The sequence below is a fragment of the Lytechinus pictus genome, chromosome 10 (genome assembly GCF_037042905.1).
Source record: "Lytechinus pictus isolate F3 Inbred chromosome 10, Lp3.0, whole genome shotgun sequence".
Taxonomy (NCBI): domain Eukaryota; kingdom Metazoa; phylum Echinodermata; class Echinoidea; order Temnopleuroida; family Toxopneustidae; genus Lytechinus; species Lytechinus pictus.
Window position 1 is genome coordinate 18,610,388 of NC_087254.1, and position 25,309 is coordinate 18,635,696.

At 37.6% G+C, this 25,309-nt stretch overlaps 1 protein-coding gene across 1 annotated transcript in view; it reads left to right on the plus strand.

Annotated features, from left to right (window-relative positions):
• LOC135155799 (guanylate cyclase 32E-like) overlaps window positions 1-25,309 on the plus strand; it is a 52,120-nt gene that overhangs the window by 21,138 nt on the left and 5,673 nt on the right. The window contains exons 2-3 of the mRNA XM_064106045.1: window positions 21,904-22,076; window positions 22,486-22,622. Of these exons, the coding sequence (XP_063962115.1) occupies window positions 21,904-22,076; window positions 22,486-22,622 (310 nt within the window). The remainder of the gene's footprint in view (window positions 1-21,903; window positions 22,077-22,485; window positions 22,623-25,309) is intronic.

Genomic DNA, 25,309 nt, shown 5'->3' on the forward strand with positions numbered 1-25,309 from the left:
GGAATATCTGACTTTATTTTGTTCCTCAAAGGTTTTTCGTCATATCCTTTCGCAAAAAGAAATAAAAGATAACTTGAAGTAAACGCACGGGCGATGTGTGGGAGTTAAGTACGTATGTGTGTTCACCACGTTGAGTGAGCATGTGTCAGTCTCAGGTGACGTGCGTTAAAGTAAATATTATTACTTATTTTCTGGTAAGGTATGGTCATTTAATTATCATTTCCAAGATCTCGAACCTCCTACGCACATAATACGGAAGGCCACTATGCCACAGTAACCTTGAAAGACCTAATCAAAGTACCTATAATGGCAACCCTGCATCCTTACACGGTACATGTATGCTGATATGAATTCATATATTCACTACAATGATGAATAATGAATTATTTATACCATTGTTCCGTTACCCCCTTCCCTCTCTCCGACGAGGTAAATTATATAGATACACTTTATTTCTCATTAATACCTATATGTTGAATGGTGGCTAATACCTTTATGAATTTTAAACCAGAATTCTTTCATCCTGTACGTGAATGCACATCATAATGTATACTCCATGATCTAAAACATACTTTTGATATAATCATCGCATTCAGATAATAATTCTCTAATAATAATAATTGACATTTATATATCGCTTTATCAATCTACGAGTGTTCAAAGCGCTTCACAATTGGTAACTGGATTCATATCGTGTCAAGCAGCTTGTTAGGCGCACACTTGCTGAACCAACCACAGTGACGGTTGTTTTCTATACCGGTACCCAATTCGCACCTGGGTGAGAGTGGCAAGGTGTGGATTGACGCATTGCCAAAGGGCGCAATGCCATTGTGGGATTCGAACACACGACCCTCTGATTACAAGGCGAGAGTCAGAACCGCTACACCACGGCGCTTCCTCTCAACTCGCCTTCGTGGGACACTTTTAGTTTTTCTCGTTCTATGTCCCATTTCTAGTTACAATTCCTTTGTTATTCCCCCTTTTTGAGGAACCGGAGGTGGTGTTACCACTTAGGATATTGCCTAGCATCGCCCAAAATGATCACAAATATACCGTATATCATTTTGACTGACATATTCTCACACAACTTGATATAGCCGTGGCACATCCACGGTTCCTCTACAGTGCAAGTAATGGCTAATCTGGATGTTTGTTATTACGGATGGCGCCATGCTTACACCCCTTTATGATTAGTTATAATAATTTGATCCCTTGCCTTATAAATGCTTTGATACATGCACATTCATTTTAATGCAGATCACCAAAAAACGGTATTCCCCATGAATATACTGAATTACAAGTTAAAGTGCCTTCTTGTTCAAAGTAAAACAAGGCTAACGTGAACAGATAATTTCATAATCGAAGTTAATTTATCATAACATACCAATATATGCCCTGTCGTTATTGCTTTTGTGATTTTCATTATCGTACTTGATGACTAGACTAATACAACCTTGGATTGGTATCTGGAACGAAACTATAGGTGATTGGAATTGAAAATGAGCATTCACATTCTATGATTATCCATAGGTCCCTCAAAAACATTCCCTCAGACGAGTCAATAAATGTTAACATTAAACGCATTGATAAAGATGTTCTAATCTGATAATGAAATATAGTTTTATCGTAAATCGTAGAGGATGACTTTCCAGATTCTTCTCATTTGAAAGAAAATGACCATGATCAGTACAGTCCCATAAATTAGCGAAGTGACTCACAAAGACAAACTTGAAGTGACTTAATCTGATATCATAAATTATCAACCAATAGCTGCAACTATGAAATACGTAAATAGGCCTACCATAACCCTTTTGTTACCTCTGAACGTGAAAAGAAACTAATTTTGTATAAAGGACAAGGACATTTCATGTATGCATTTTCTCGTCAGTTAATGATTTCAAATGACATTGGTAACACGTGACATACTGATGCATGGTAACAGTCGCCCTCTCTGCTAATTACTAGCCAAGTTGAAGGTAATGACTAATGAAATAATAATTTGGATTTTATCTGGCATATTGTGTTTGTTTTTGCACTTTCAAAATTAATTCGGACGTTGCTTATATGTGTACATTTCTAAGGACTTTCTAATTTTACGACAAAATTATGACGGAGAGTCGCGATTGTACCGTGTTTACCTGTTTGAATTAGCTAGTGAGTGATGACGGAAAATTTTGGCACTTGCTCAAACATGTCAAATGGCAAATGGCAATTATGGTTCTAACAGAAACATTAATGATCAGGTAATTCTGTAATTTCCTCCATAAGTACATTAAACGAAATTAATTTCATATTGACATTAAAACATCCGGTATATAAACAAGAACTTCAGTATCATATTCCCTAGATGACAATTATGTAATCATCAAGTGGTTGAGTGTTTTAGTTCAACACAGCATTGATTGACAGGCAAAACCTATACATGTATAAGTATAGATGAGCAGATATCTCTCTTCTCCTGCGGATCTGCTTTACGAGAATTAGTTTCTATAGTAATTTCAATTCACTTTTTGTCACGCTTTTTTATACTGTCTTCCCTGTTTCTTTACTTTCAGCTTCATAGATTTTGTTGCATTCAGTTGAACTTATCCGAAACGATATAATTTATTTATATGTTAAGGCACCTTGTGACAACTGCAAGCAGAGCATTTTGGATGTTTTCGAAAGCTGCTTGAGTATTTATACCCATGGGACATTTTTACTGTGAAAAATATTTAGGCACCATGCTGTGATTGTTTCTAACACCTAAAATATTCCATTCATTCTTTGAAATTATTCATTTGCATCATAAGAACTAAGTTTGAAAGCCTGAAGGCTTGGAGTCAGGAGGCGGTAAATTCGAGATGTCACGCGGAACATGGAGATGCATTATCAAAAGTGCTCAGTCGTCTATGCCCAAATGATATCACGATCAGTAACAGTCTTAGTCTATAAAAGGATATATGTATCTTTTTTTTCGCCAATATTCAACATTCATCCATGCGGATCGCATTCGATAGGTCAGGCTTTAAACAAGCTGCAATAGTATTGTACTTCCGATGTTGAATGTTTAAGGCTGAAAACCTTAGGTCGAAGAACCTGCATTTATAAGTACAGCCTCCGGGATATAAATGCTTGGCAACAGATATCCTTCATGATTTGTCAGGATATAACGAGTAAGGTGATGAATGGTATTAATTCATAATGTTATGTTGATGTACCTTGCATGATCTATGGCAGGTTTGAGATCCTGTTTAACACTTCCCCTAGGTGAACCACTGAAAAATGAGAGAGAGTCAAATGACAAACTTACATTAAACCAAATGACACACGTAAGGGAGTAGAATGACGTATTGATAAGCCATATTGCATGTCATAAGACATAATATGTGTGATATGACACATTTTAAAAATATCACAATGGCACACCTATGTGTATAACACATAATTCGTGTCATTTCATCTAAACTGTGTCATCGGAGACATTAAGCCAAATTAAATACATGTTTGTCAAAGGACACACAATGGTGGATCAATGCGTAATTTGACTCACTTATGTGTGTCATTTTGTTTGATTTAGCAGTGTGTAATTTGAATCTCACATATTTTGCAGTGGGTCACCTTGGGAACAAGTTATCGAGTCATTTGGCCTTAAAAAAATATGTGCGTTGATCGAACCATGGGGTCACTTGCCTTTGTCGGCAACGTTAATTTAAGAGCCACATTTACCAAAGTTAACATCTGTATTTCATTCACGTAGTTCATAGTTGGAAAGCGTTGTTACTTTTAAAAGGGATTTAGTTGGGGTAAGTGGTGAGTTCGAAGAAAAGAATATGCTCGAGTGGGCCGGCTCCCTTTTCTATTGCCTTTCATTAAGGGTCTACTGTATACCGGGAATTGTACAGGTCAGGAAATTCTGCAAATTCAGTGAATTTAATAGCACCTTCTTCTCAAGAAAAAAAAACAAAATATGAGAAATTGTTGAAGTGTATGAACCTTGAATAAATTCGTTTGGGCTGCCTGAAATTTACGTAAATTCTATCGAAATCTTCCATTCATATCTATCTTATCGGAAAAAAAAACAATTTTTATGAATGCTATATTAGGATTTAAGTTTGTATCCGCCCTATGCTCAGACGAAAATATATTGACGGGAAAGCAATCATTCATAATACTTATATTCTCCATCGAGAGAAAACCATTCATACTTTAACTCCATTCCACAACCTGTGTCAAGTATAAACGTTGTTTATAGTATATCCTGAAGCATTGGTCGTTCGAAAGGACCACAATGAAAATATAAACCATCGTTTTCCTATAGCCTTCAAAATTCACCGGCAGCACGTCAAACCTGAAGGAAGACACACCGGTAAAGATGCTGAACCAAATCAATATGGTGCACTTTACTCGGGTCCCTTTGCCAAATTAGGATATATTGATTGTGATGGGAGGAGGCATGCTCCTCCAGATACACTTCACTTTAAGTTTCCCTCCGTGACCATAAAATATCTTCAATCGGCGATGAGCTGATTAAATTGTGTAAATAAAATAATACTTGATACCCACTGGCTTGATGGCGATGTCGTCTCCGTGGTCTAGATAAGTGCAATGTCGGAGTACATGCTGTAAACGTCAGTCAGGATGAAGAGACATCTTTATAAGCTATGTAAACAGCTGATGAACAGTAGTGACGCTGCAGAAATGATTCAAATACGTCTTTCGATTGTCCCTTGCTATCTACTCATGATGTGAAACTAGTTGATTATTAAGACCAATAGATCGAGGCAAGCCTTGATTAAATTGCTTAGATAAAGATTGATTTAAAAATTATTGTCAAGATAAATCTTGATTTGGCCTGTATTCACCAATCGATCACCAAACTAGGTACTGCTGATCTAAAACAGCAGGAAGAGTCTGTAAGATGAATGTGTGCTATGTTTTTGACAAACCCGTCTGGAAACCTTATATCAAGATTGATGTCTGATTTACCATTGTAACTAAATCACGTTGGTTTTATTATGGCTGCCCTTGATCCAAAAGCCTTTTTTGTCCACATTGATCACTCAAGTACAACAATAATCCTTGATCTTGTATAGATTAATCTCTTTGTTTTTAGATATATGCGTAACATTTCTGTTGACAAAGTATGTGTAGGTGAATATTTGATTTAAAAATCTAAAGTTTATTAGAAAGATTTTTTGTCGCTTGTTTGTGGCTTCCAAAATGTTTTATTGACGCTTGTTGTGTTCAAAATTTCTTCCGACTTTTTTTCAATTCATTTCCCGTCACATGGTAAGCGAGTATTTTACGTTTACCTTTACTTTTCCCTGCTTTCTCATTGCAATAAAGAAACACATTAATCTGTCATTTTTTGTTAAAGAAAGCGGACATCAAATACCATTTAAGAATAAATACACTTAATGGAGAAGCAAGCCGTATTTTATTCTTCAGCTAAAATTATGAAAGAAATATGTTTACATCTTCCTTTTCACAACCCATTTGCAAACAAGCTTCTTTACGAGTTAGGCAATGAAAAGACAGACTAGGGTTACTTACTTCCCCTCGAGGACATATCCACTCAGTACGCGAAAGGACTTAGAAAAGTCTTCTATCACAAAATGAGCTACCAAACGTTTGATTGACACAGTTACAAAAGCGGAGGGGCTTCGGAAAATGTCAGGTGTTACAGAGGTCATGTGACTACAACGTGTATGAAACGGCCATACTATTTTTTATTTTGTATTATGTTTTTTGTATAACGCCATATGTTATTTTATACTATCACTCGTGATTTTCTTCATGGTACACATTTTACTCCAATAATTTCAAGGACCTTGCTTAAGTCTTGTAAATATTCCTGATTGTGATAGAAGAAGTACCATTACAAGAATAATCTCACTACATGTTAGTAGAAAATAATACTGCTAATTTATTATAAAATGGAGATGAGGAGAATATAGGATTTCACGGTTACTCACCCAAATCAAATGCGAATCACTTGAAAATTTATTTCTAAGAAACAGTTTACTCGGCCTTAATGTTCCCTGGATGATCCCGAACCAAAAATAGATGATCACTGAACGTTATTTTTATGACATGAATTATGTTACCTTGAATGTAATAGGACATACTATGACATTTGAACATCTATCAATTAATTTACGATCCGTTTTACAGTGTTTGGTCATGCCGGTATACATGGTATAGGAAGAAATATCTTCTTTAACTTTTTCTTTGTAAGCAGGAATTCAATATATATATTTTTTCGACGAATCTACATCGTTTAATTGAATGACATCAATCAATATTTCAAAAACCAAACATCGGCTTATATATTTATTATCTTGTGTTTATCGTCTCCTTTTATGACTTTTATAAAACCAGACTGCTGTAAATCGCTCCATCAGGCTGTACCCATGTCTCCGTCGACTCGCAGTGAATACCTGAAAAATTGTATCTTCATGATGAAATGGTAAAAAGGATAATTTTAGAATATAATGGCGATTTTAAGTGCTAGCAAGAAAACACGATCTTCTGTCGCTTGTTGGAGTCGATCGTGCAAACAAACTACACTTTCCATTTTTCCTTTATTTCCTTTCATGTGATCGCTCCTATACTGATTCCCCATCTTGAGTTGCCTTCAAATCACTATGTTTGTTGTGTTTATGGGTAGAATATTAATTTGTTGGTTTCTTTATTAATCCTTTATATATATATATATATATATTCAAATATAGGCCTACTGTTATAAACACTATAAAATGGCGATGATATTGTACTGAAGACACAAATGAATTCATTATTGGGGGCATCAAGAAGTGGGGGGGGGGGGGGCTATAACGATATTAGCTCAGTATAATAATGACGTATCACTTTGTAACTCCCGTTATATGTATCCCTTTAGTAAAATATAATGTTTGTATTTCCTTCCCTAGAAATGTTTGAATGAGCTACCTACATATGGATATTTGTTTCTTTCGAAAAAATGTATACACATCTTAAATCAACCTCATTATTGTCATTATTGTCATTATTGTCATTAAAAATATTGTTATTGCTATTACAAGCATAGGTATTATTATTACTACACTGTATTTTTTTTATTAACTTTTTATATTATTTTTGCAATTATCATTTTACCATTATTATCATCACTATCAATATTATTATAAGTAGCAGTATTAGAAGGTAGAAGAAGAACTACAATGTAGAAGTAGAAACAGTATTATCAGCTTTGACAAGTTAGTCGTAACTTATTGCGGCTGATATTAAATTGAAGGTTGGTATTTATGTCTCTATGATAGTTATGTGAAATAACGACATGCACTTTTCATGCCATTGTACTCATTTTACAACCCTGCCTTTTATCTTCTTGACCCCAAATATGTATTTTCAACAACGAATCTATATATTCCCCTACCGATCTGCATGTATATAATTATGTGCGTGTCTCTACTTCTGTATTTTCTTGTCCCTATCTCTTCCTTAAAGCCCCTTTCACAATTGACGTACGACCATTTGCGACCTTTTGGTCGTGCGTCAGGCTGCAACAGGCATCAATCGCTAGTCATCTCATAAGATCGCACAGAGGCTTTCACAGTTGCAACAGCTGTCGTACAACAAAAACAACAAGTAAACCCCGTTGCACGAGTAAGTCGCATATGCTCTTATTGTGCTCGTGTGATCACATGCGAGTGTTGTACGAGGGATTGCGAGTGGAACGGTCGCATACATGCGAATGAAACGGTAGTGCAATGTTGTAAGCCGTTGCGATCGGTCTTACAACAGTCTTATGGCCCATATTATTATCGCAACCAGTCGCAAGACAGGTCTCTGTACACGTAGGTCGCTTTCACATGTGCAAGTGTTGTACGACCTCCAGTCAAGTAAATGCGACTACTTAGTTGTGCCACCTCCCGCACCAAGTCGTACAACGTTGAACAACACTCGCACGATGATCGCCCGAGCGATGGTACGACCCCGGGTACGGCCTGATGCGAGTGAATCGATCGTATTTGATCGCGTTCGGATTTTGAACATGTTCAAAGTTCAGATGTGACCAGTCACGATCACCTCGAGTTCGTGCGACCGTCTACAACGACTGCGAGTGCTCGCAAGACACCAAGAGATCGATCGTGCAACAACAAGAAAAAACTGTTGCAGGCGGTCGTAAACTGGTCGGACGTCAATTGTGAAAGGGGCTGAACGGTCGCATACAAGCGAATGCAACGGTAGTGGAATGTTGTAAGCCGTAATTTCGATCGATCTTGCAACAGTCTTATATTATCGCACCCAGTCGCAAGACTGGTCTCTGTAGGTCTCCAGCACATGTGCAAGTGTTGTACGACCTCCAGTCGACTAAATGCGACTATACTTAGTTGTGCCACCTCTTGCACCAAGTCGTACAACGTTGAACAACACTAACACGATGGTCGCCCGACCGATGGTACGACCTGTTGCGAGTGAATCAATCGTATTTGATCGCGTTTGGATTTTGAACATGTTCAAAGTTCAGATGCGACCAGTCACGATCACCTCCGACCACCTCGAGTTTGTGCGATCGTCTACAACGACTGCGAGTGCTCGCAAGACACCAAGGGATCGATCGTGCAACAACAAGAAAAAATTGTTGCAGGTGGTCGTAAACAGGTCGTACGTCAATTGTGAAAGGGGCTTAAGTCTGCTATTTTCCTTGTATATTATATATTCATGACTAAATCACTCTGTAGTCTATTCACTTTTGCTCATTCATCTCCTTTGTATTCTCCCTAGTCCGTATGGCTACCGGTCTCGTATATGGAGCGAAACGGCGCAATGTTCCGGCTAGTATGCTCGCATTACATCGGTCTTGGCGAAGGTGGGGAAAAACCGAACTCGTTTTCCTGGTTATCACCGAATGCACTTTTCTTAGCTCGACTCAGAATACAGGTCGGCTCTCGTGTGACAATAATTACATACTACTGCATCAGTCTTTACTGAAATATTGAATACGAAAACATCGAAATTTACCACACGTGGGATTCATAAATACTTATCCTAAAGCGTAGCCATGATTATAATAATAAATTTAAAGTTTGCTGCGTAAGGCTAGTATGCATTCACCTTGAAAACACCTGATGTTGTGTGCGATACACTGATGATTCGCATGACAAATTTATAGTTAATTGTTTTGAATGTACAAATATGTTTCATGAAATACGAACGAGTCTATGGATTGATAACAAAAGTAATGTTTTGAGCAAGAAATTAATCCACATCTGCTTAAATATGTTGGTACAATTCAACCTGGAGGTAAAGTATGTGGGTACCCTTTTATGCCCTGGAATTCACTGACCATGTTGGTTCCCGTACTGCTAATGGCTCATGTGGACAAAGTTTCTTTAGGAAGCAATTCTCTCTTGGTAAAGTAGTGTCATACACTTCGAAAATTTATTTAAAATAATAATATGGTTACTTGAAGATTTTTTTGAAAGTTCTGTAATTGTTGTCCGTTGATTTAATATACACATTCAAGTCCATATAAAAGTCAAATTGTATACTCAAACAGTCACACATTATTACACTGTAAAAACTGTGGTGTTAAAACTGACACCAGTGGGTGTTAATAGAGGACCACACCCTCTGGTGGTAAAAATTACACCCTAGAGATTGAATATAACACCAAAGAGTGTACATGTAACAACTAAAGGTGTTGCAATAACACCTATAGGTGCTAAACTAACACTGTCAATTTAACACCGGTGTATTAAAAATAAATGGTGTGGTCCTCTATGTACACCGGTTAACACCGCAGTTTTTGCTGTGTAACAGCTTTACGCACGCCTACCCACACATAAGTTTTTTATTCAGTCCTGTAATTTTGTATGTACACATCAGATGCAATACGTTCTCTTCATTCAGTATACATTTTAAGCAATTGCCATATTTGTGAAACTCTATAGTCATCGCACAAATGGCTGTGTGCCTACTGACGACTTGACAAAGTGTAGGTAAACTACGAAAATAACTCTCCGCTCTGTATTTGCACCCTGCAAACCTCGCGCTGTTGATCATGTGAAACAAAATAATCATATTAAAAGTGCTGCAGTTGTACGATAATGTTTAATATGGAGCTCATCATTGTTTAAAATGCCAACTCGTTCCCGCCAACCCGTTCCTTTACTTCAAATAGTAAAGGCGGTTATCATTCCCCATGTTAGTCAATAAGAAGTTTATCTCCGCATGAAATTGGATGATATTAATAAAAAAACGTAATGCGTGGGTTAGGAAAACAAACCAATACTGATCATTTTTGAATAGGTTCACGATTGTAATTTTCTATATCTCCCCCTAGAGGGAAGACATGAGGGACAGAGAGAGAACGAGAGAGAGAGAAGGGGATGGGTACACCACTGACGTCATATGGAGCAATCGAAAAATACATCAGTTGCCAGTCATGTGAACATTTCACTTGGATGAATGGAATTCTTAATATCATAAGCTGCATGATGGATCTATCGATTTGACTTCTTTAGTAATTTGCGATCTTTGCATGTTGAACGAGTGGGAGTCGACAATGTTTACGCCACTGCTCCCCGTGTGATGTGTATACTTTATCGGACTTTCTATAGCTTTAAGAGCAAAGTAGAAATCTATCTCTATTGATATATCATATTTGACGTACCGATATATTGTGTAAACGCACCATTGAATGAAAACTCTCAATATATGTTTTTTTTCTCGATATTTTACTACTATGGGAGAGAGTATATCTTGGTCACGTGCTTGAAATCTAATTAGAGTACGTGTTCTCTGATTCATGGGCATTGTTAAGAAAAATGTGGGAGTATAATTATTTTCATTTATAATGATTTCAACGTATGAAGTAAATACGTTTTCTTTATTGTATCACGACTTTCCACTTTGAAAGAGATGTGACATTATCGTCATAAGCAGTCGAGACACTCCCACACATTGCCGGCAAGGCGTGAACTAGATTTAATAAAAGATCTGATAGTAATTGAGTAAACTTAAAACTTTCTTAAAATTAAGCACTCTTACAGATAACATTTAGCAGAGCTCTTGCGTCTGCATGACTCACCTCATTTTCCTCATTTTATTTTTCATCATGGTCATTAATGGTGATCATTGTGGATTACATGATAAATAAGAGAAATACATGTATGTGTATATAAATCTTTCTTAGCGACATTTCTCAGCTGCTATCTCCTTTTCCAAAATTCAATCCCATTACAGGAAAATCCGATTACAACGTTTGATGTCTAATTGTCTTGGAGGCGCTCATGAAACTTTGACTGTTGGTTATTGTCCGTTGATCAATGCATAAGTAATTTTTATGATGGCTGAGTTGCGCAAGACAAGTCTTCAAGCGATTTCAATGAATTGTTGCTATGGTTATATGTAAGGCAGGGCAGGGTCTCCGGGAACGATTTCTTAAGAGGGGGTGCTGTGTTTAAAGAAAAAAATCATCAAGCAAAAAAAAAGAAACCATAATATATGAATTGAAAAAAAAAGGTTCTCGCTAAGTAAGTGATTTTGGTCACTTTTCTACTTTTTAGCACACCACCCTGATTTTCTGGGGAGCGTTTCATGAAAGGATTTTATCCGACAAGTCCTGTTTTATCCGACAATTACCATAGCAACAGTACCTCTCAGCCAATCAGAATCGGGGAAAGTTGTCAGATCTGACAACTTGTCGGACATAAATGTGCTTCCTTTGGTTTATAACATACGCAACACCCGCCATAGACAAATAGGCCTGAATGGATTAAGAGATCAATTTAGCAGAATTCATTGTCGACGACCCTGACTGAAATAAAACAAATAATGTAACAAATAATTCGAAATGTAAATATAAGTATAGAAAATCTTGGATGATATACACATAACGTAATAAAGCGGATCTTATTACTTCAGTCGTTTACATGGCTTGTAGGATGATAACGGGCAAGTAATCATTAAATTCCCGGACTTAACATTGAATTACCAAATGCTTATTGTTCTTTTTGACTTATGAAATGGAATCGAGGCATAGGCTCTACCTGTAAGATTTGTTGCCCCATAATCTGCTGCAAGAATTTTGGTGGAATAAACTGGTGAAAACTAAAAAAGAGAGAGAGAGAGAATACAATACAGTGGGAACACACTCACACACGCACTTCCACAATCGAAATATATGTAGTTACCAAGTACACGAAATGTTTTCCTTTCAAACATTAACACTTCTTTCCAAAGCGCTTTTTTGATCAACCTAAGCCGAATGTTGTACGCGTGTTTGCAGTCGGGACATGGCGCCTCTGTTGTTTTACTCACCGATTATGGTTACCCAGTTGCAGCCCACACGTGTCTGACATCTTCGGCTTATTCCATGGGGGGATGGCATTACATTAATTGGCGGGAAACATTCGGAGAGGAGGTGGTTACTGAACAAGTATATTCCTCATGGTTATACGCATATAGCACCTGGTCGTTTTCCCCTATGTGGTAAATCATACAGCTAACCACGTGTAATTGAGTAATAACTTTCGATTCGTATTCCACATGGCAGATCTCTAACGCACCAAGATTGAATCACGGAGGGATGAATGTCAAAGATCGCAATGGTTTCAACTTTCATTGTTTTATTGAATTACGTGATGAGCGATGAAATTCCTTATTACTTGGATTGTGAATTGATTCTAAATTAATACACCTCACTTGGGCTTGCACGAGCATTCCCTTAGAGAATCGGGGATTAATTTGCATCCAAGTTCAGTCTGGAATGCCTGGGATTCTTTCCTCTTCGGTGGGAAATACGTTGATAAACGTATGAACTTGCTGTGAAATTAGAAGTGATTCTTTTGTGACGAGGCTTAGTGGAAAAATAAGGATTAACAGCCTTGTCAATCATTTACCTACCTTCTGCATATAGGACTATAGATTTATCTTTAAAGCCATTGTTAATGGCGCTGAATGTAGCAAGTATTAGCATGATACTCGGTAACGACTGTAAAGCATTCATGTGTAACAGTTCGTTAGGCAGACATATGCAGCCAAGAGCTACTATAAAATACAAGACTAGTATAAGGAAGGCCATACTCAGTTCATTACTAACAGTAATATTATGTTATGAACATGTAACTTTACGTGCATGGTCAATTTATTTTGGTTGATGATTAATTAATGGGGTCTATTACATTTATCATCTAATCCTATCGGTAGCAATTTAGAATGTGAAGAATACTTGGGTCACCTGTAGTCAGAAATACCATGAGCAGCAGGGATCGCTTAATCACTATTTTAATATCACTATAGGCCGTTATCTATTTACTATTAAACAGTGAATGTGCTGATTCCAAATACAGAACATTTCCGTAGTATCTAATATGAGTTTATTTCCTCTCGAGCGTTGATCCTGTCAGAATTCTCGTCGAAGATGGGATTGAGAATGTGATGAGAAGCTGACCTGTATGCTTCATGTCTTCTAAGGTTCCGACATGTCAACACAGCTGTCCTCACCTAATCTCACATATTAGGTCTGGATCAGATTAAACCGCTTCGCAAACGAATGGTTTCCTCCCTCTATACACGAGTTCATCATCTCATGTATACTTATCTCCCGATCTTGTCGAGAAAAAAAGGGTTTGTTCAGGCAAAGAAGAAGATGTAAAATGGAGATGCTGGCATCGCCAATTTCTTCCTTAGGTATTTGACTACTTCTATCTGAAAAAAATACCCTCTTCTCCCTCGCTCGCATGAATCCACCCGCGACCCACACTAAAATCCAGTTTCTGTTTCGGTCGAAATCCTTAGATTGTAAATTTTTCGTGTATTTGCCTACTCATTTCTCTTCGTATCGCCATATTCTAAGGATTTTTCTTGTCATACAAATTTACATCAGCATCCCATCATCCCCACACACACTCACGTCAACACACACCCGGATACACCCCCACAATATCCACATGCACGTACCCTTACCCTCATACTCGTTCACATTCACCCACACACTCCCTTATCCTCTCACTAGCTTATATTCACCCAAACACCCCCTTATCCTCACACACGACCACATCCGCGCACACACCCCCTTATCCTCACACTCGCTCGCATTCAGCCAAAACCCCCATTATCCTCACCAACGCTCACATCTGCGCACACCCCCCCTTGTCCTCACCCACGCTCACATCTGCGCACATCCCCCCCCTTATCCTCGCACTCACTCGCATTCAGCAACGACCCCCTTACCCTCATACTCGTTCACATTCACCCACACACTCCCTTATCCTCTCACTAGCTTATATTCACCCAAACACCCCCTTATCCTCACACACGACCACATCCGCGCACACACTCCCTTATCCTCCCCTACGCTCACATCCGCGCGCACACTCCCTTATCCTCACACTCGCTCGCATTCAGCCACACACCCCCTTATCCTCACACTCACTCGCATTCAACCACAACCCCCCTTATCCTCACCCACGCTCACATCTGCGCACACCCCCCTTGTCCTCGCACTCACTTGCATTCAGCCACGATCCCCTTACCATCCACTACGCTCACATCCGCGCACACACCCCCTTATCCTCACACTCGCTCGCATTCAGCCACAACCCCCCTTATCCTCACCCACGCTCACATCTGCGCACACCCCCCTTGTCCTCACCCACGCTCACATCTGCGCACACCCCCCTTATCCTCGCACTCACTCGCATTCAGCCACGATCCCCTTACCCTCATACTCATTCACATTCACCCACACACTCCCTTATCCTCTCACTAGCTTATATTCACCCAAACACCCCCTTATCCTCACCCACGCTCACATCTGCGCACACGGCACACCCCCCTTATCCTCGCACTCGCTCGCATTCAGCCACGATCACTTTATCCTCCCCTACGCTCAAATCTGTGCATACACCTCCTTATCCTCACACTCACTCGCATTCAACCACAAACCCCCTTATCCTCACCCACGCTCACAACTGCGCCAACCCCCCCCCCCCCTTATCCTCGCATTCAGCCACGATCACTTTATCCTCCCCTACGCTCAAATCCGTGCATACACCCCCTTATCCTCACACTCACTCGCATTCAACCACAAACCCCCTTATCCTCACCCACGCCCACATCTGCGCACACCCCCCCCCCCCTTATCCTCACACTCGCTCGCATTCAGCCACGACCCCCTTATTCTCACACACGACCACATCCGCGCACACACCCATTATCCTCACACTCACTCGCATTCAGCCACAACCCCCTTATCCTCACCCACGCTCACATCTGCGCACACCCCCACTTATCCTTGCACTCTCTCGCATTCAGCCACGATCCCCTTATCCTCCCCTACACCCACATCCGCGCACAAACCCCCTTTACCTCACACACGCGCACATCTGCGCACACACCCCCTTATCCTCACACTCACTCGCATTCACCCATACACCCCCTTACCCTCACACACGCTCACATCGGCGCATGCAACCGTATTCTCACACAAGTCCACCCTCACCCACGCTCATATTCACACACACCCTCGAAAATTCAGAAAGTAGTTTAGAAAGCCGCATTTGCCGGTTTTCTGCTTTTGCCACAACCGGCATACTTTTAACGATCCTGTTTTTTCAATGTGAAAAAAAAAAAAAGGAAGATCTCGAATTTAAAATGCAGTTTTTCGACAGTCACATTCAAGAACATTAATACACGTATTGTAAACTTTGAAGGAAAGTAGGTTGGTAAAAAAAAGATCCTAGGATGGCCTTTTATCTGTTATATCATAAAGACAGGTAATGTACATTGAGAAGGTGCATTAATGGTTTTGCCACGATTGATTCAATCTTAAAGTTTTCAGAGTCTGTAAAAGGATGCGTAAAGTAATGGTGTTAATTCACAATGACACCGGAACTTTAACTAAGAACGTTTGACAGAAAATGGCGTTGAGAGGCTTTTTTTCTTATAATTCCAATCTATGGCAAAAAGGGATTTTTAAAAAATCAAGGAAGCTAGGATTGAGGGCATGCATCAATAACGGTTGTAATTGCATGCTTCAGGCATTCTATTACTGATCTGATGAGATTTATTCGATCATTCCATCGTCTTAATGGGACATCTTCCTTTTCATTTGCTTCTTAATTATATTTTCATCTTGCCACAACTGAATGCTATCAAGAGATAGGCCTACGAACAAAAAAAAGACACAAATCAAAATGCATTTTCATGAATCGGTTAAAGGCTCGGAATAGGATGTTGTAAAAGAAATCATTCATTGTCATTTTCATTATAAAACATATATCACCATAATTGAATTACATCAATTTGAAGAAATGTATATTTTTCTACAAGAAAGTTGTAACTATGGCACAGATAATCTAAATTAGAAAATTGGTGGAACTGTGACTTAATTGTTGTTATTATTATATAATATAAATAAATAAATAAATATATATATATATATATATATATATACACACATATATATACGCATATATAAATGTGAGAAATTATACATGCACAACAGCTTTGACAACTCTTATTTATATATATATTTTGTGAAATAAATGGATGAAGAGAACATTGGTAGGCGTAGCTTAAATCAAGGTTCCCCAGAGCTATCTGCCCTTTGGAAAAATTGGTGATGCGGAAAAAATGTCTATGCCGGGAATCGAACCCGGGCCCCCAGCTTGGAAAGCCGGTGCTGTAACCACTAAACCACAGAGTCGGGTTAGTGGCTGTAGATACTTTCTCCTAAACGTGTACTGTATCTAAGCAATAGCTTTGATCCAGTCGAGGCATGGGGGCTTGACATTGTTCGAAAATCACCTACACCCGACAAAGGAAATTATATTTGGTAAAGTGTCGAAGATATGTTTATCTGACGGCCAGTCGGATCGGGGTCGCCCTTGCCACTAACCTGTGATCTGACCTAGAAGGAGAACAGGATAAATGAAAGAAGAAAGACGAGAGAGGAAAGTAAGAGAAAGAGGGGGAGAGAGAGAGGAGGGAGAAAAAAAATAAAAGAAGGTCGGTCAATTAGAGAACAATACGTATCATTTCATTAAACGACAGCTTTAAAATAATGGCATTTATACATACGTTTAAAAACTTCAAGATAATTTGCATTTTGAATATTAGATGGAAGGCTTTTCCAAACCAAGCCGCCAGCATATTTAAAACAACTCTTAAAACATTCGAGAGTAGGCTTTGGTAAAACATATTTGGTAAAAAAAATATATATATACTGTAATATATATATATATATATATATATATATATATATATATATAGTGAAAGAAATGGATGAAGAGAATAAAGCCAGGGAAGATTTCTAAAATAATTTTACCACAGATAGATTGCAATGATGTTTATATATATATATATATATATATATAAACATCATTGTAATCTATGTGTGGTAAAATTCTTTTAGAAATCTTCCCTGACTTTATGCTTATCCTATGATATCAGTATATCTTTACTGATTTAATTTAAACCCAAGAATATATATAATTGGACCTACATAGACTCGGAGCATATTTTATGTTCATGGATTAGGCGAGTAAGCTAATATCCAGAAACGTAATTGCCAACAATATATTCTTTATTGGTTATACTAAAAATTCTGTGTATCTAAGGAATGATGGATTGTAAAGATTACAGGGGGTCATTTATATTCATAACGGGATTTCAAATTATTAGTTCACCAGTATACCAATGTTATGATATTTATTAGTTCCATTAAGCTACAGGACTTTACTTACACCCCCGTCACTCATGTTTTTGGGCACTCGATTTAATCGAGTCTGTCTCTTTTCTCTAGTGTATATTGCTTTCGATCCTCCCCGTTTATTCATATTACCATTTATCCTATCATAAAATAAATCACAACTCTGCATTGACTACTATGCCGTTAGCAAATCAAATACAGCGATTTACATTAAGAGAACATTATTTACGAGGTATTGATCATGTAAAAAAAAAAAACATTCTTTTCGTACGGAGAAATATTTGAAGAAAAAAAAATCAATTCATAAATGTAATGAAGGAAAATGAAAGTATTTTCTTTACCTAACGCTAAAATGAAAATGATTAAAGGTAAATGGCAATAGTTGCAACAGAACAATTGAATCAAGGTTAACTGTCAAAATGTTACTACACATCTAGATCTGGTACATTAATGTAAACTTACCTTTGTAAAATCATGAAATCTTAGCTCAAAATCTACAATTCTGATGATCACTAACAAAAAAATGCATATGTGGGACAGTGTATTGATATTGTTTAGATAAATACCCGACATTTAATGGAATTCCGTGCTTATTTTGCTTGTTTGTCAGCAATTACACATTTTCTTCCATAGCTATTTGGCATATAATTTTTTTATATTTGTACATACAAACACTTTGGTGGTAATTTGATTGGATTCTGTTCGAACACATTTTTAGATCGTTACCACTACTGATACTCATCTTTAACTACGAATTCTTATGTGGCCTTTAATAAGAAATTGTGTCTTGTAGTAGAGTCTGATTTTCTAAAATAAATAATGGAAAAAGCCATACTTGTTTGAATGCATATAACATAGAACACGGACTAGAATATCAAACAGACTTTGGAATATTTTAAGTTGGTTGTTGGACCAATCTATTTCATTCTTAAATACGATTTTTACATTGATTTTAACATTCATTTGAGAATGTTACCAAGCACCACAAATAATTAATATAAACATGATAAACACGTGATTATATAACATTGATCTTACCTGCAATTGAACATACAAATATGAGTCCAATCGATGAGCTCTGTGTTGGTTAGCAAAGGATTATATAATGGTTGCATGTAACAAACAAGAACGAAACGTGACAATAATTTATTAACGGAAATATATCCGTTACCCGTCTTCGTCTTTGAATGTCAGTAAAGAAAAAAATCGTTATGCAAAAATAATATTTAAAAACATGCATAGGTCTCTGATTGTTTATTTATTGAATTAGCAACAAAGAGCACAGGTTTGCGGGTGTAAGAAGTGAAACAACATAGAATATATTAATGCTATTTACATTGCTTTCCTTTGAAGAGCTTAGTGGTGCATATTCCCTTTTTTCATGGTATTAATGATAATATTTTCTCGGAGAAGTTGCAAATTTCGCATTTGTTTTATTCTAGTGAATACCGATCTTCCAACCATTGATGGAAAGCACCTACATAAAAACATAAATCAATCGATCATTAAATATATTGAAAGCCTGTGTAACGACCTATTTAGAAAATATACTTTCAAACAACATCATTTAATGGCATTCTTTCAGTTTTGTTTTTCTTTCATTTGAGTTGTGTTTGGATTACGTTTTCGGTCCATCAAGTTAAAAAATCAGGTTCATCATTAGCCCCTGTAAATTTATGAAGCAATAAGTTACATTGTAGAAGAAAACCAATGTTGTAAGCATTTTATTTAAATGACCCAAACCGATATCGTAGACCTTCACAAAATCCAGTAATTGTTCAAAATCTACTCGATTTATAGTAATTTGAAAGAAAAGGCAAGTTGGCAAATTACGTCTATTCTCAGATTAAAGAATAATACACTACATTTCTCCGGCTGACAAAAATTGTACACTACTATATATTTGACCATGTGTGTGATTTATACGGTACCGTTTAAAACTAGTTTCGTCACTTTTTTGCTTGTGAAAACGTCACGATATACTGATATATGATATACCTGTTCATGTAAGCGTGTTTTATAACGCTTATAGTATTTTTTAGTAGAACCATTATCAATTCTGCTTGCTCTTCTTCGTGTAATGAGATTATATACGCAGGAAGATAATGCGATTAATAGTAATTAAGCCATTAATCACTGTCAAATAGATATCGTGGTAATTACGATTACGGTCCTAGCATGACCAGCTCCATTAATCTAGCAGTTGATCTTGACAAGGCTTAATCGCGACATTGCAACGCGGGTGTCCAAGGAACGGTAATAATGCGCGGCTACTTTTGCTGGCATGGAGAAGGGCTTTACTTTTATATCTATTCCATGCATGTAAGATGTGAGAATCATGATGAAGACACAAGTGTACTAACAATAGAGTTAGAAAAGGCGAAGAGGGGTAGTGATAGGAGAGAGATAGAGGGAGAGACGGGGGGGGCAATGAAAGACGGAGTAGGGAAGGTGAGCAAAACTCTAGAAACGTATTTACAATAATACCCAATATTTATAACGGGTTTTTCCCAAATGGCCCAAAGCTCTTACAATTTCAGTTTACCTAATTCGTGCAAAAACAAATACAGAATGCTAAAGAATATACAATGAAGGCAGTTGCCTGGAACAAAATAATTTTTTAGGGACTTCTTAAGTGATTCAAATGTTGGAATTGTCTGAATATGAGAGGGAGTTTGTTCCATTCAATTGAGGATGCAACAGTGAAGGCTCTATCTCCGGTTTGTTTTCGTTTAGTTGGATATGTTATTAAATGTAAGTGGGTCTTCAGATGATCTAGTTCTTCTAGTGGGCGCGTCTTGGTCTAGTGGTTCTTACTCTCGCCTTACAAACATAGGGTCGTGGGTTCGAATCCTTGCCATTTTGTGTTTTCCTTCAGCAAGAAATTTATCCACACTGTGCTGCACTCGTCCCAGGTGAGGTGGATGAGTACCCGGCAGGATTAATTCCTTGCATGCACTGAGCGCCGGTGATGGTAGCTCGAGCTAAAGCCGGGGTAATAATAGCAGCGCTTTGTATCCTCTGGCAAAAAGCGCTTTATAAATCCAGCTATTATTATTATTATTATTATTCTAATTGGAACATGAATTTCTGAACAATCATACAAATAAGCCAGTGTAGATTATGTAAGAGGTGTTAAGGAGGTGTGTCACGGCGGACTTCGGAAACCAGATGGGCGACCAAATTATGGAGGGGCGCTGGTATTGAAGAAACCAGACCATTACAGAAATCAATACGAGAAAGGATAAGGGAACGTATGGAATGGTTATCAGTTGACTGATCTATATACCTACAAATTCTAGTTATGTTCCTCAAATTATATGTGACAGTACAACCAAAAAAAGAAAGTATGATCCTTTATAGTCATATGTTTATCAAAATATATACATATATGTTTTTCCATTTTTCTGAAGTATTAATACTGAGATCACCAATTTTAAGTTGAATATTATGATTTTTTTTCAAATTTTGTGGGGAAGCAGTTATGAAAAATTCTGAGTTTTAATCGTTTAGCTTTACTTTTTTTACATTCATCCACTGTTTGATGTCAAGTATGCATCTCTGCAATACATCAAGGGCATTTTCAAGCTCTCCTACAGTTTTAGGGTCAAAGAAATTAAACTGAGTATCATCTGCGTACTATAGCATGATGTCTCTGTATTTCTCCAAACGGAAGTGCATACGGACTAGCTTGACTTGATACATAATTTGAAATAGGTCCATGCTAAGTTCAAGTTTCACCACGCGCAAGGTCCTGTGCTTTGGATGGAGCAGCGAGGGTAGAACGTCGAATCACATAGACGTATCCAGAAGAATGTGGATTGGGTTTTTATTGTTCTGGATTTTTTTTTTCGGGGGGGGGGGGCTGAACAGAAAATGGTAGGGGATGAACATACAAAACACTCAGTTTGACGGTCAATATCACGCGCTTTGGCACATGTTCTCTTATTTAAAAACAAAAAGCGTGAATGTGTGTGTGAAGGGGGGGGGGGGGTAGTCTACGAAGTCACACATTAGGGAACCAATCTAGTTGGCATGTTTGCAGGATCGAGCAACAGTTCCTCCTGTGTAAAGTATTGACCTTGTAAGGTGTCTGGTTCCAGAAGTAATGTCAACGTTCTGAACGTATGTTTATGCTGGACGAAATTACCCACAGCAAATTTCCAAATGGAACATTTTGTTTATTGATGGTTCTTGTGTTTCAACATTCTTCACAGTTTTGCAAAGAACCGGCGGTGAGTGACAAGGAGAATTACCGGACCTTCGCCCGTACTGTCCCAACGACTGAGAAGGTAGCTGAATCTGTGTTGGCACTTCTTGATCAATTTGACTGGAAAGTCATAAGCGTTGTGGCAGCTAGAGACCCTCAATTCTCCCGGGTCATGACCAGGTATGTGAAAATTACCTTAGGACACGTGAAACTTGGTGAAAGGCATACCGAGCTTTAAAAAAGCTTTGAAAGAAAAACGAAAGAAAGAAAGAAACAAACCAAGAAAGAAACAAACTAAAATTACATGGGATTTTATCTTCATCTAACAATCTGAATAATAACTGATTTATATTATATGTAGTCCTAAGCATATTCCATCTTTGTGGATAGCAAAATCTAATGAATGATTTACGATATGTTACATTTGACTCAATTAATTGTCTCATTATGACTCGCGTTAATTTTACAGGGGTAACCTAGTGCATGATTTGACATCTAGTGTCATTGCTCAGCGGATTACTCTGGACGCTACCATTCCATTATGCCATATATTAAACCTACCCTATACGTTGTTTGTTTTCATCTCTAGGCTTGAGAAGTTTTTGCCATTACATGGTGTCAGGGTGCAGCACGCCCTCTCATACGAAAACCCGTACTATCCGATGTACCCTATCAAAGACAACCGCCTCAAAGATATCATTGACCAATCCTTCGCCGACACAAGAAGTGAGTAGAAGTAAATATTACCTTTGTCGTGTTTATAATGGAAGTGCTTTCATGAGACATAAGTGTTTGTCATTACACAGCGAATGTTGAGGTTCTGGTTATCCATGGCTAACAAGTAACAACAACATTGCAGTATGCCTCACTAATATTATATAAAACGACAGGTGGCTGATACTCTTGACTATATTCAATACTTCCAATGTACATGCAATGCTCTGATGGTTCTGCTTTTGTTTCCATACATTAACTAAACAAATCATTGTCTCCTCAATTCCTAAGTTGTCAGTTTGTTTTATTGTTTGTCATTGTTAAATTTCGTTGCGTCAATCGACCATCGTATTCTTGACATGTAAGATGTGGATCGTAACGCTGTCGGTATAAAGTTAATGCAAACCCGCGTGAATAGTTCACGTTTATAGAAAGCCTTTACTCAAGGAAAAAAAAACTTATATCGTTCAGTAAAAGATAAGATATAAAAGTTTCAATTAAACGTAATATCTTTTATGTTCTTTTCACCAGAGTATAATTACAATAATCATGATACAATGAATATTCTCTTCATAGGGCCAACAGTTGGGACCGGGTATATTTGAAAAAAAATCGTAGAAAATCAATAGTTGGTATTAAGACAAACATTGTGAATACAAGTAATCACCATCCACATTTTGAAGTTTGTTAAAATATTGCCATAATTTGCTGCGTGTATTATACTCCAAAGGCAATACCCTCTGGAATTCTGATACGTGTGACCTTCATTTGGTAGTTACCGTGTTTACACGCTGCATCGGCTTTTTTGTTACATGTAAACGCGATTAACATGCATCGGCTCTCGTCGCAGAATCGGCAATTTTGCACCACCAAAGTAGTAGGTTCAGAACCGCGAGCCGATGCAGGATCGGCTTTTTTACTACGTGTAAACAGAAAACCGATTCTGCATCGGCAATTGGCGCGCATTTCATTCACTTTACCATTATGACGCTCAAAGATCCAGCGGTGTCTTTATTATGACGTATATTGTTGGTGCGCGGATCTTTTCAGGTTTTTGCCTTGCGAGCCGATTCTGCACTGCGAGCTGTGACAGCGTGTAAACGCAGTGCAAGATAACCCAAAAGCCGATTCTGCATCGGCTTTTGGTTCTGAACCAAAAGCCGATGCACGTGTAAACACGGTAAGTGTAACCCTTAAAGGGATGGTCCGGGCTGAAAATATGTATAACTTAATAAATAGAGTACAATTCACTGAACAAAATGCCGAAAATTTCATCAAAATCGGATAACAAATAACGAAGTTATTGAATTTTAAAGTTAAGCAATATTTTGTGAAAACAGTCGTCATGAATATTCATTAGGTGGGCTGATGATGTCACATCTCCACTTGTTCTTTTGTATTTTATTATATGAAAATAGGTTTATTCAAATTTCTTCCTCCAAGAACTAGAAAAATTGGATTGTCAACTGATTTAGTGCATTAGATATTTATTGCTGCAACTTATTTCATTATAAGGGAGACATATTATTCACACAAGTATGAAATAATGAAAAAAATATGATTTTATGTAATGACATAAGAAAACGGAAAGTGGAGATGTGACATCATCTGCCCACCTAATGAATATTCATGACGACTGTTTTCACAAAATATTGCTAAACTTTAAACTCCAATAACTTTATTATTTGTTATCCGATTTTGATGAAATTTTCGGCATTTTGCTCAGTGAATTCTACTTTATGTATTAAGATATAAATATTTTCAGCCCGGACCATCCCTTAAAAAAAAAGAATTTACATCAGCACCCCGCTGTAAAAAAATCGTTCGCAGGGCCCTGTATTGAACATTACAGGTAATGTTCTTTAGACCAACGGTCCAGGGTATTTCGGAGAAGAATATCATTATGGTTACTATGTTCTCCCAGCCATTATGAATTCATTGCGAGCACATTAACATGGTCCATCACTGTTGGGGTTAGGTTTCACAGAGCAAATGGGCCATAGTCTCAGTATTAGGTATGAACTGATGATGCATACTTGGTAGACAACATGGGTGAAATAACATGGGGAAATGCACAGTTTGCATTTGAATATAGGATATATAAATCGGTAGTCTAAATTGTTAACATCCTACTATATAATTTATATATACAAACTTTCAAAACGCCTTAATCTTTGGAAAAATCAAAATAAAGTCAAAATGCGTGTAATAATCATTCATCCAATGAAATCCTGAAATTAAACATATTGACGTGGAAAAAAATCACACATCAGTTGATTAATTTCCATTTTATTTTGCCAAACTCGGTAACGCTATATAAGGAACATTATATTTAACGACCTAGCCTTTGACGGCCAATCTTTTTGTTCGTTAGCAGTCTTAAGGTAGATGTCTCTAAATCAGAAGCTTTAAAATGGATGAGAGATCTCTCGCTATTTTTGGGATTTGGGAAACCCTTAGAAAATGAATCACAACAGCAGCAACATCATATAAACCCTAAACCTTAGTCATTGTCAACTTCTGAATGAATCGCCATCTTAGTTTACTTTCTTGTTCATTCAAGATAACTGACTCCTGGAGAACGAACAACATTTGATAAATTGTTGTAAAGGTCAAACCAAATGAAAAAATAATTTTCATCCTGTGTACCCGTGTCCACAGTGAATTTGATGAAAATATATTGGCCACGATGCACAGAA